The sequence below is a fragment of the Saccopteryx bilineata genome, chromosome 2 (genome assembly GCF_036850765.1).
Source record: "Saccopteryx bilineata isolate mSacBil1 chromosome 2, mSacBil1_pri_phased_curated, whole genome shotgun sequence".
Taxonomy (NCBI): domain Eukaryota; kingdom Metazoa; phylum Chordata; class Mammalia; order Chiroptera; family Emballonuridae; genus Saccopteryx; species Saccopteryx bilineata.
The window spans coordinates 320,177,469-320,191,198 of record NC_089491.1 but is presented as its reverse complement, the minus strand read 5'-3'; the positions used below and the strand labels follow the sequence as shown (position 1 = coordinate 320,191,198).

The 13,730-nt window shown below is 33.1% G+C and overlaps 1 protein-coding gene across 4 annotated transcripts in view; it reads right to left on the bottom strand.

Moving 5' to 3' along the window:
- FOXP2 (forkhead box P2) overlaps positions 1 to 13,730 on the bottom strand; it is a 673,365-nt gene that overhangs the window by 162,781 nt on the left and 496,854 nt on the right. For 3 of the 4 annotated variants that reach the window (XM_066262149.1, XM_066262151.1, XM_066262150.1), the window contains one exon: positions 12,778 to 12,867. In XM_066262149.1, coding sequence (XP_066118246.1) covers positions 12,778 to 12,867 — 90 coding nt within the window. Of the gene's footprint in view, positions 1 to 9,120; positions 9,179 to 12,777; positions 12,868 to 13,730 lie in introns of all 4 variants that reach the window. The other variant, XM_066262152.1, reaches the window with a different exon arrangement.

Sequence of the window (13,730 nt, the reverse complement as noted above, 5' to 3'; positions counted from 1 at the left end):
GAGTTTTTTCTTAAGGTTTCTAATATCTAAAGAGAGGCCAATTGGGCATAATGGACATATAACTGAGGTCTTTAGAAACCAGATATTATTTTTTTTAAAAATCAAAGGAGAAAAAGGGATGAGTTCATTACTGATAATTTCATATAAGAATTAATGATAGTAAAAATAAAATATTGACAATATTGTTGCAAATGATCCTAGAAAGAATGAACAGAGAGAAACATCTCAAGAAACCTGCTCAGAGTCCTTTTAAACTAGCTCAGATTTAAAGACATGTATAAAAAATTAACAAACAGCAAACAAAAAAATTGCAAGAAATTGCAAGAGTGAGAGCCACCGAATACTGAGTCTGTAAAAATACTGATGTATCACTAGTGCAGTTTATTTCATTCTGTTGGTAGAAAACTGAGTCCCAGAGAGTGAATCACATAGTATGATATATTACAATTCAGATTCAGTGCTTTTCATACAAGGAACCACTTTCCTGTTGTAGAGAAGTTCAGAGTTCTTAGATAATACTTTGTGGACCAGCTACATTAGAATCTCCTGGAGAGTTTAAAATATTTTGATTTATCAAGGTCTTATCCCCAATAATTTTATTGAACGGTCTGGGTGGACCCAAGATTCTTCATTTTAAAAAGATCTTCAAGTAATATCTCAGATTTGAAAACTATTGGCCTAAATGAACTCTAAAACTGGTAAGGGAAATGGTTGTTGATTAAGGGCAATTAATTATCTCAGGACAAAGGGAAACTAAATGATGCCCAAGTTTTTGAGAAATTAAAACTTTATTCATAATCAGTAATTTGTTTAAATATCTACCATCTGCTTCTTTCTCTGGGAAGAGGATGGAATACAGAGCGAAAGATTTTATTCTTTGTGGATTCTTTTATTTTAAACAAAGATATGTCATTGAAGAATTTACTACAGTGTTTCTGTGAGACAATGGATTTTTCTCATGTCAGCACATCATAAAGTTCAATGTGCTCCTTGGTTTGTCACTTGAGAATGTTCAGTATCACTAGCCATAGAAGACATTAAGGTGGCATTTTTTACAGCAATGCAAGTGTTGTTAGCATTAGAAGTGTAAGAATTTATATACTGTGAAAAAGAATCTTCTATTTTGTATTATCAAAATGCTTAACTACTAGGTACTGCAGGTTCTGTATCTATACTGATAAATCATAAAAATTGAGTTCATCAAACAATAAAAACTTAAAAAAGAAATAACCACCAGATACTTTCAGCCAAGCTGGATGTGATTCAAGAACTTCAACTGTGAACTGAATCTAAATAGCAGCTCTAGAATTCAAGTGATAAAATACCAAGCTCAGAACGTCTGATCCAATCAGTCAGCAATCACAGACCATTAAAATAAAGCCTCTACTCCTTACTGAACTTCTATGACGTCTGTTCACACCCAACACACTGCCTTCCCCATCTTATGAAAACATGCCAGGCAACTTTTACTTTTAAGGATTACTTCATTTACAATTAAAAAGAAGAAAAATGTTAATAATAATATTAAGTGTCTCTCTCAGTTCTCAGTTCTTCATATCAAATATAATCAAGGAATTTTGGATTTTTCTAAAAGGTATTAGATTGCAAGATCTAGTAGAGTGGACCTTTTAAGTTCACAGATGTAGAGGACTGGCCTGATTATTTTCAAAACCCAAAGTTCCAAAACATTATATCTCTGTAATCTATCAAGACACAAAACTGAATCAAACATGCTAGGAGGCAGATCTAGTCTTTAGATTGCTGGCTCCTCCCACACGGGAATTAATCCACCCATTCTTTGGCATTCCTCAAGGTACCTTTTCTGTTCTCTACCTGTCCTCACCTATGTAGGAAGATGTGATATAAAGACAATTGTTCGATTTCAAAAAGTGACGTTGATCATGAGGTAAATAAATTTTATTGAAAATTGGAAGTTAACTTGTGTTACAACAATGGTAGCATGAGTCAGAATAAGGACCTCTCCATATTTTTGAACTGGGCATTTCTTGAATTTGAGGATTCTTGAGAATCTCAGGATGCATAGCCTGTGAATATTAAGAATCTACGACAGTCTGACCAGGCGGTGGCACAGTGGAAAGAGCGTGGGACCGTGACGCATTTGAACCTGGGAGGACCCACGTTTGAAACCCCGAGGTCGCCAGCTTGAGCATGGGCTCATCTGGTTTGAGCAAGGCTCACCAGCTTGAGCCCAAGGGCACTGGCTAGAGCAAGGGGTCACTGGGTCTGCTGTAGCCCGCCTATCAAGGCACATATGAGAAATCAAGCAATGAACAACTAAGGTGCTGCAATGAAGAATTGATGCTTCTCATCTCTCTCTCTTCTTATCTTTCTGTCCCTATCTGTCCCTCTCTCTGTCTCTCTGTCTCTGTCACACACACACACAAAAAGTCTACTACAATTATTTCTCATGACTGGTTTCTTCCTCATCTAATTATAGAACATAATTTTCATCTTAAAAAATCTACTATACTATAGCGATTTATTAACATTTATTAAATGCCTTTGGGAAAAATAACTTAGTGCCCAACTATAATTTAACTTAAAATAATGTTTGAGTCTTATAATAAGTTTGTATGATTTTTGTATTATGGTAAGATGGATGAAATATTTTTTAAAGAACAATTTATTACACTTTTGTTTGATCATTTCAAATGCCAAGCTTCCAATTCAGCATTATTAAAATAATCGTAATCAGCATAACCTAAGACCTGCTTATAAAAACTGGCCTTTTAATACAATCATACCTGCCACTTTTAGTTTGAATATTCATTTCTTAATCAGTGTTCTAGTAATTCTGACAAAAGGATTTAAGAAATGATGAAACCCTTCTATGGTAACTTAAACAGAGCCATCGATCATGTCATCAGTAACAAGAGATGTCTGGCACTAAATGTAATTCTTCAAGTCCTTCGAAGTACTGAGATATTCAAGAGTAGAGCTTTTATACTAAAGAAAGAGCTTTTATACTAAAACTACAACTTAAAATAATATAAAAGAAACTAAAATCGGGGTAAGATAAAAACTAAATATTAGATACTACATTATAAGAAGTAGCACAGTTTTACTATCTTGTTAGTAAAATAATATGCTAGAATATATTTTAGATTCAAGACAGAATTGAGTAACTACAGGCATTTAAAGTTACTCTCCTTGACCAGTGATAGCGCAGTGGATAGAACAACAACCAGGAAGATGAGGGCCCAGCTGGAAACCTGGAGGTCTTGGCTAGAGAGCAGGCCCGTACACTTGAGTTTAGGGTTGCTGGCTTGAGCGTAAGATCATCAGCATGATTCCAAGGTCACTGGCATGAGCCCAAAGGTCACTGACTTGAAGTTCAAGATCACTGGCTTGAGGCCAAGGCCACTGACTTAAAACCCAAAGTCTCTGGCTTGAGCAAGGGGTCACTGGCTCAGCTTGAGCCCCCTAGTCAAGGCTCGCATTAGAAAAAATCAATTAACAACTAATGCAACTATGAGTTGAAGCTTCTCACTCTCTCTCCCTCCTGTCTCTCTCTCTTAAAACTGAGTAATAATAAATAAAAATAAAGTTACTCTTTTCTCAATATGAGAATGAAGGGATACTAATTAAGTAAAATGGACAAGATTACATGATAAGAGAAAAGGAATCATAAAGAAAAAAAACATAGTAGAAATGGTGAAATTAGCAGAGAAATTTAAAGAAAATCAAGTAAAAATGTGGACAGCAGGATAATAGAATAATATGAATAGAATCCACAGAGATTAAACAATGAATCTTAAATATAAGTGAATTTCAAAATAATTTCACTTTTTGTCTTTAATCAATTACTAACACTGTTCTTCACTTTGACATTCAATTTAGCTTGTACACCTCCAAACATCTTAAGATAAAATTCACAGCCTAAGTCTTAAATCCTATGGAGAGCTCCCTTACCAATATTAATGTGTATTTCTTTCTTTTTCTCACTTTTTTTAAGGTAGAGAAGTCAGGGGAAAACATACCTAAAATCCTAATGGATTACAAAAAGAAGCAGAGGTTGGATACCGAAGAAAAGAGGAAATTTGACCTCCTAGAAAGAAGTTTTCTTCCATATTTAATTTGTAGAAACTGTATTATATATGCAATATACATTTGCTTGCACAATTGGAGACATAGCAATCTGAGGAGCAAAAGTACATTTATGAATTCTTCTTTTTGAATTTTACATTGATGTTAAAGTAATATTTTTCCCATTTATTATTGATCACCTTAATATTGCAGATCCTCAGTTACTAGCAAATGATAAAGAAAGGGGATTAAGAATCATCGATGTTGCAGTTCACCGTTACGTGCATAAAAATGCTCATCCTCAGGGACATTATTTGACGTGGTTTACAAGTTCCATGTTTTAAAAACTCTCCCTTTTCTACTTTACCGGGTGATGGTGCATTGGATAGAACATCAGTTTGGGACACAGAGGACCCAGGTTCAAAGCCTGAGGTTTGCTGGCTTGAGCACAGGCTCATATGGCTTGAGCACGGGCTCCCCAGCTTGAGTGCAGGGTTACTGGCTTAAGCATGGGATCATAGACATGACCCTGTGGTTGCTGGTTTGAGCCCAAAATCACTGGCTTGAAGCCCAAGGTTGTTGGCTACAGCCCAAGGTCACTGGCTTGCGCAAGCGGTCACTGGCTCAGCTGCAAGGAACATATGAGAAAGCAATGAGTGAAAAACTAAGGTTATGCAACAAAGAATTGATGCTTCTCATCTCTCTCCTTTCCTATCTGTCCCTATCTGTCTCTCTTTCTCTGTCTCTCTCTCTATAAAAACAAAAACAAAAAAACTCTCCCTTTTATTGACCTTCCTTGATTAAATAAATACTAATTTGATTTTTCTTTCCTCCTCTTTTTCTTCCCTTCTGCTTTTTCCCCATAGTTCTAAAAAAAGTGGATGTTACTGAGCTCCTCCTTATAAATTATCTTTTTCAGGAATCTCCATTCCTACAGACTCACCTATCACTTTTAGATTACTTCACAAACATTTGTCTCTAGTCCTGACCTCTCAGTCAAGCTCTAATTTTCTAAAAGTTTGCTATTCTGACTTACTTTTCTTTCCATCACCTCAAATTCAACATAGATGAAGCTCAGTTTACCATATGCCTAAGTATTTTTTTAAAAATTACCATTATTCCAGATTCTTAACAACTCACATCCCCCAAAATATCCTCTGAATGCAGCATTATTAAGAAGATTTTTATAAAACATTGATTTGATCACATTACTTCCTTATCATAAAACTTTAATAACCCCCGTTACCTCAACCATAAAAGACAAACGCGTTAGCGGGCATTTCAGGCTCTGTACAGTTGCTGATATGTATTCCTAGCCCTCGTTATTCCTTTAGTATGACATCTCTACAATGGTCAAGACAAATTACTTACTCTTGCTTAACAAGACCTCACAATTTCCTATCTATGCATCTTGATGACATCTTTTGAAAGATCTCAATTTAAGACTATCACATTTTTTTTTTAAATGAAAGGAGGGAAAATACAGACTCCTGCATGCACTCTGACTGTGATCTATGCCACAACTTCTACCTAGGGCCAATGCTGGGATTGAACTATCCTCAGCACTTGAGGCCGACCAACAGAGCTATCCTCAGTGCCGGAGACCGACACTCAAAAAAACTGAGCTACTGGCTGCGACAGGGAAAGTGGAAAAGGGGAAGATGGAGGGGAAGAGAAGCCGATGGTCACATCTTATGTCTACACTGACTGGGGATTGAACCTGGGACGTCGGCATGCCAGGTCAATGCCCTCTCCACTGAACCAACCTGCCAGGATCTAAGTTTCCTTTCTTTAAGCTCTACAGAGGTGCTACTTCTCCACAAAACCTTTCCTGATCACTTACACCTGAATGAATTTTCTTATATGCTTATAGCTCTTTCTGCCTTCCCCATTCCTGTAGCACATCCACTGGCCCAACGTTTGTGTACAAGCCTTAGTATCTCCTCAACTATATCATAAGCCCCTGAGGCTATTACACATGATGAATACGCAATTTATACTGAATGAAAAAGGGTTTTTCCCAAAAATCTCTTCCCACTCTCCTCTCAGCACAATCTCCTCATTCATTGTTTTGACAAATATTTAGAGTTCTATTATTCACCATTGTGTTAGGCACTAAAAATAAGTAGGACATTCACAGTCTCTGCTGTTATAGAGCTCATAGTCTAGAAAAAACAAACAAACATTAAAATATTATTTCATAACAGATGAGTGTGAAGTATGCATGTTGTGAGGGTCTATAGAAGTACCTAAAACACTCACTGTTAATTTCTTATAAATTAGGGATACTTGATTGCAGTTAAGAAGCAAATAGTGAAAATTATGGTCCAATAGAAGGAACCGTGTTATAGAATATTTATCATACCTTGGATTAAATATCAGGTTCTGAAAATGATCATAAGGAAATCACTAACTCATAAAGGCAAGGATGCTAGTTACCTTATATCAGTGGTGGGATTCAAATAATTTAACAACCCGTTCTCTGTCCTAAGGACCATTTTGAGTATAAAATAACATTTTATATTATACATTATTTAAGTATAAAATAACATTTTATATTATATATTATTTAAGTATAAAATAGTATAAAATAACATTCAGTATAAAATAACACTTTAAGTATAAAATAATCTGGGTGTATCATATACCGAAGGCTAGTTTATTTATTTCATGCATTTAATACTTAAATAAGAATAAAAGAGGTATACAAAACTAGATTATAAGTTTTATAATATTAATGAAAAAAATATTAAATAATACATGACAAAAAAATAAAACTGTTTTTTAAGATATTTCCATATTGTTTTTTTTTAATTATTTTTATTTATTTATTCATTTTAGAGAAGAGAGACAGAGAGAGAGATAGAGAGAGAAGTGGGAGAGGAGCAGGAAGCATCAACTCCCATATGTGCCTTGACCAGGCAAGCCCAGAGTTTTGAACCGGCGACCTCAGCATTCCAGGTCGATGCTTTATCCACTGCGCCACCACAGGTCAGGCTCCATATTGTTTTTGATTGGCTGGTGTCCTCACTTGCAATTTTTTTCACTTACAGACAGAATAAACATGACTGTGGGTGCTTAGAATACACTCTTGCACAACTGAACGATAAAAAAGAATAAGGATGGTAAATTAGTGATTTACACATTGGGCAGCTGCCCAGGCTCACCTTAGAAAGAGCCCTGATTACAAGTGCCATTTTAACAACCGGTTCACCAAACTCAACAAAAAATTAGATGTCAGTTTTTCCAAACCGGTGTGAACCAGCTGAATGCCACCACTGCTTTATATTGTATTCTTTTAAGTCTTCACAACAATCCTGCAAGTTGAGTTTCCTTATTCCCATTTTAGAGATGAGAAAACAGGCCCCAAGAAATCAAGCTACTCTACCCAAAGTCCTACTAATTAAGGGCAGAGGTAGGATTCAGACAGAAAACATGTTCTTTCTCCTATGTGCCGTGCATAAATCATACACAAGTTCTCCACACAAGCGCACTTAACAATGACAGACTGGTTAACCTAGACTGCCTCCTCCATGGGATGTCAGCCTTGAGCAGCTAGCCATAGGTGGCATTATAAGCTTTTAAAATTTTTATTTATTGATTTTAGAGAGAGAGGAAGGGAGAGAGAAAGCAAGACAGAAACATAGATTTGTTCCTGTATGTGCCTGGACCAGAGATTGAACCTGCAACCTTTGTGTATAAGGATGTTCTGACTGAGCTATCGAGCCATAATCTTTTGAAGAAAGATTTTGTTATATTACATTCTTGTGAAATTACCTATTTCATGCTGACTTTTAAGAAATGTTCTTTACTGGAACGAGAAAATCATCACCACAAAAGACATAGTTTCTCCTTGTTAAAAGTTTTTATATCAACATCTTTTAAAATTTATGATTTAAAAATACAGTGTATTGGATTACTGGCTTATTATATTTTTATAAAGAAAATATAAATAGCTAAAAAGTCATTTTAAAAATTCTTTCTTAGTATTCTGTATCTACTTAAACCCATATCACAAAATTTCTTGATTATGTTTCTTTCAATATTTGAAATAAAATGTGTTTTGGCCTGCTCTAGTTCTTCTGTACTAGAAGTCAGAAATTAATGTTGAAAAGAAAGTATTCAAATTTATTCCTTACCACTGTATAAATGGATTTTGATAATTTCCTAAAACATATTTATAAATGTCCAATTCCATATCCCACAGAATTATTTAATTTCATTATTTATACATTTTATGCTTTATTATATTCCCTAGAAATGTGACATTTAGAAATGCTAATTAGCTTACTGCAGCATTTCTTGATTGGCTGCTGATGCTGATTTTTAACATTTTGGAGTAAAGAATTAGAGGAAGGTAGAAATGTAAACTGTTAAACTGTATTTGTTAAACTGTATTATATCACAACATATTTTTAATGTAGATTATTAAAGATTAAAGTATACACATGGGTAAAATGACTCCTTGTTCAAATTAGATTTTTCCTAAAAGTAATTTATAAAATTATCTTAAAGCATTAAATGAAACAAAGTTTAGCTGTTATACAAAATGATACTTGCACACAGGTTTCCATACAAAGAAGATTTAGTACTTTGATTCCAAAGCACTATTTTTGGCTATGGTATGTTATTAAAGTCTTCTTTAAGTAAAGTAAAACCAAGCAAATAAACATAATCCTCAACTCAAAAGCTAATATCCAAGAAAGTACAGCTATTCTTGAAAAATTAAGATGCCTATCACTTAGTTAAAAAAATAAAATAAATCTTTAATCACAGAATATTATATTTTGTTCACCAGTTAACCCAATGTCTACATTTTAAAGATGTGGAGTGAATTCCTCAAACCTATATAACTAGTTTGTGGCCAAGTCAGAATAAGACCCCTAAATTTAATTCACTTTTGCTTTTATTATTCCATTCTTGAAGTAATTAACACAGGATTATTTTTAAAAATTAATTTCAGTTACCTACTGGAAAAGAGAAGCTTATATTAGCAATTAACCTACAATGACGGAAGTGATTACATTGCTATATACTAACATTCATCTAAGATAGCAAAGCAATGGCATTTACCTTAAATTTACGTCTCTGCTCTGCACAGCTGTTGAAGAACCACAAGTCTGTCTCATGGCTGTAAATGTAACAAGAACAATAATGCGACCAATTTCATACCTAAACTAAATTAAGTAGATCTGTCATAGGCTAGAAAATGGATAATGTTTTTTATAAGAATGGTATTAAATTACAGATTATGGAAGTGCGCATATGTGCATTTACAAATGTGTGTGTACGTGAACATGTATATGTGAATTTACTCTTTTTAACCTATGAATTAGTTTTATGACTTTGAAAGCATTACATATTACCTTTGACTAACTTTCCTTATTATGGACCACTATGTGTTTATCATCTCCTACTGAGTAAGGATGTAAAAAAGAAAAATCTGGTAATGCTTAGTTTAATATCAGCTCTTACTTGCATCACAATCTTTATATATTATTCAACAATATGTCATAAATCAATATATTTGTTGATTGACCCTATTTAATTGGCATTTCATATAGTGAATAAATATGAAAAAATATTTCAAATACACATATTCAGATATCTGTACATGAAAGTGAGATCACTACTACACTCGGTATTGAAGCTTGTCAGTTGTGACTTTTTCTTTCCATTTTCCATTAGATATGCTTATATTTGTGCTTTTTGTACACAAAAACATGAAAAAAGTGAGTGAAAAACTAATAGCAAACACTAGTCTGCTAGACACTGACTCTCTACCATATCACAACTTCAGATCTGGACACCACCCTTCAACAGTTAAAAGAAATTCAGTTGAGTATAACAAGCAACAAATATTGTTCTTGTGACTTGAGCCATCAAAATATTTTTCTAAAATCTGTATTTTCTTTCAAACTTTATAAAATACTTCTCCATCAAAACTATATTGTAAAATAAAAAAACATATCTCTGTTGGCCCTCTAACAACATGTTATGCCTGATAAAGTACAAACCAACACTATCCATTATTAACACGAAATATCTTGCCTTAATGGTACACAATATGAAATATTTTCAATGATCTCTTTTAATTCTAAAGACAATCTATACCAACTTTATTATGAAAAATTGGTTAAATTCTTAGTTGAATAATAAAAGAACTAGAATATGCAAAAATCATAAATGTTTTAAAGTGTTAATTTCATATTAAATAGTTATAATTTTTAATAAAAATATTCTACCTTGCTCTTTAATGTAAGTGGGGATAGTGTAACTCACATTAAATTTTATTTGCAGATGCAAAACTTAGTATTACGTAATATCCCCCATTGACAGCATGTGTAAGGGAGTATAAAATGTTATTAGGTTCTTATTAAATTTTTAGTACAATTCCAGCATGTTTCCAGTTGCTAAGCTTATCAAGTACTATGAAATGCTAAACATGTAGTATCACATTATATAAATTGTTGTGTATATTTTGGTGAACAAATAAGCCTTCATTCATTATTCCAAATTCTCATTCTTAAAAACCAACTTTTCATTCCTGTGACATTTTAGTCTGAGATCCCATTAAAATTACAAAATAATAATAAAATGCTAAAGTTGTATGATCTATACAATGGAAATATATTTATATTAAGATGAATCATAGAGCACTAAATATAAGTGATACAATAAACCATAGTAATGGTTAGCAACTAAGATTGTTAAGAGGTATTTATAAACTTTTAATCATTCTTTTATGGTAAAATAACAAAATTGAGGACTTAAGCTCAAAATTTTATTTATACAACATATAGTAGGTGAGCATCAATTTATTATTTTAGAGTCATTACTATTTCTATATTATTGTGTGTGTTTTATAAGAAAAAGTATATACATTTGGGTTAAACAAAGTATGAAATTTTGCTTTCCAATATAACAAAAAAGAGAGAAGAAAAACTTAAGCCCAGTCATTCTTTCCAGATGTAACTTGGTAACCATCAATTTAAAAAAACTTCTACTGGACTTCACTTTGGAAAAGAAGAAACAACTACTTGATCTAATTTGTCAAGAGACATAATTAGAACAATATATAGTCTTTTTCAGATATTCAAAACAATATACCCTTTCCTACCTTTGGTTTATACTGCTAGCATCTAAACCTCCTTTGGTATACCAACAAGAAAGCAAAATTCCCAGTTTTAAGTCATGGTGAGGATAAACATTTCATTTGCTACCTTCTGTGATTTTTCTGTAAATTTTCTCTGTCATGTAAATGTATGGAGAGGTTCTCATGGAATCATTTATCTCAATGGAAATACTCCAATCACTGTTACTACTTGGGGAAGGATATGTTGGTGAGGAAAATGTCTCACTACATAATTACTGATTAGTTAAAACAAAAGAATGTGAAACTTGCTTTAAAAGAGAAAAATTAAGATAGATCTTAAACTCAGGCTGATTCAATAGAACTCGCTTGCAATCCAGGCAAACCTCTGTTAGAACACATGCTTTCACCCCGAGTCCCCGTTCTTCCCACCCACTCCCCCAAAATGGGTTTGGGCCCAGGAAAATATATTCTCATCTCAAATCTGTCTAGGAACCATCAATTTAATCCAGTTTTTTAGGTAATAGTAGTTTCTGGATTGTGTACCTCAGTAGCCTATAATTCTCTGTCATACTACTAAGCTTCAGAGTCCATCATGTAAAAATTAGTCACTAACATCTGGGAGTACATCTAAAAATGAAAACAGACATATAGGCCATAAAAATTTTTATAGATAGTTATGTTAAAGCAATAAGAAAGATGTTTACATTTCTTTAACTAAGCTTGCCTTATGAGACATGTATATAATGTGTTTTTTAAAAAAGCATTTCTTATCTTTCAACAGAGATGATAAACATTTTGAAAGATGTTTTATGCAACTCCAGATACCTTTCTTTTTTATTTAAATTTTATTTAGAAAATCAAATTTAATGGGGTGACATTGATCAATAAGAGTACATAAGTTTCAGGTAAACATTTCCATAGCATTTGAACTGTTGATTGTGTTGTGTGCCCATCAGATACCTTTCAAATATTTTTGAAATATACACTAAAAGTGTTTCTTTGCTGGAGACAAATGTCTTATATATTTCTGCTAAAAATACACAAAGCAATGGTTATATTATATAACTAAAAGTTACTTTAAAAGACATACCTACTATCAGATTCACAGGACAAACATAGTAAGAACAACAAACTCTGGAATGTATTTTTATAACTGCAGCAACAGCAATAATTCCTTGGCAAATTCAGTGTTTTCAGTAACCTTGGAAGTTTTTTGCATTTATCATTTGGATGCAACTGCAAAAGGGTTGTCTAAGACTGCTTTGTTTTCTTACATACCATTTTTCTGTGATTTTTCTTGTAAGAGAGAAATTTCACATTTTAACCTGTTTGTGAATAAAATTCCATTAAAATCCCAGAAAGGAGTTTTATACAAAACTTTTTTATGCCTGCATATACCAAACACGTCCCCTACATACTTTTTACAATAAATGACCTTGTAAAATTTTGAAACCTATGTTAGAAAATTATTTCTTGCCCTTTCAAGAAGATAAAATGAGTTTCCTTTCTGAATTAAAATGACCTACATATGCAAATAGAATAATTTTCCATATGTATATAACTCGGTCTACATTTCTGATCTCCTTGTAAATATGTTCTAAAATAAGATCCCAGGACAGGAACACTTTACCTACCTGCAGTGGTCTCTGCTTATCACTGCTTTTAGGAGACTTCAGGCCACCTGTTTGCTGCTGTAGAAGAAGCTGTCTGGCTGCCTGGAGAGCCTAGGAGTAGAAACAGAGCAACTGCTAAACATTTTAATCAAGGTAAAGTGATAAACAGTTATTCCTTGGTTAATAGCAATAGGCTTCAATATATGTGAACTTCAGTCTATTCTTTCTAAAAAAAATCATTACATTGCCTTTTCTTCGAATAGGAAAAAGATTTACATAACACACATATACAACTTTACTTAAAATCACAGAGATGGATGTTACCCTGCAGGAAATAAAGTTAATTTGTTTAAAGTGCTTAAAGAGGAAAGAATCACAAACTGCATCAATAACCTCATTCCCACAAGGAACTTGTCTTTGAGTGTTCAACTAAAATGCCCGCTTCCTTTTAGATTATCATTCAATTTGCATTTTCATATTACAATTTTGAAGCAAAAGCAGTAGACTTCAAGTGTTACCGGAAGCTGTAATTAAATTTGACAAATCAACATCAGATTATCTTGAAAGTGAATTAATAAGGATTTTCACTAAAGATTTAAAAACACTTTTTTTTGGTACTTACAATTCAAGGGGAAACCTCTCTCCTTTGACAAAATAAAGTGCAGTTTTAATGCCAAATAAAATTGAGTGGTTTTCATTTGCATTCTTAGCAAAATCAGAGAACAAAGAAATTACTACTCAGCCAATCAGGTTTGTTTCTATGTGTGACAGAATACCAATCAAAATAGATGTTTTCATTTATTCTAATGGTTTCTTTCCCACTCAGGAAAATAAAACTTAACATAAGAAATTAATGTATGCATTTCATTTACCAGAAGAGAGGCAGTTTGGCACTTGTACTACATAAACTTATACAAGAACTAGTGCATAACAACAACAAAACAAACAAACAAACAATAACATATTGAGATATT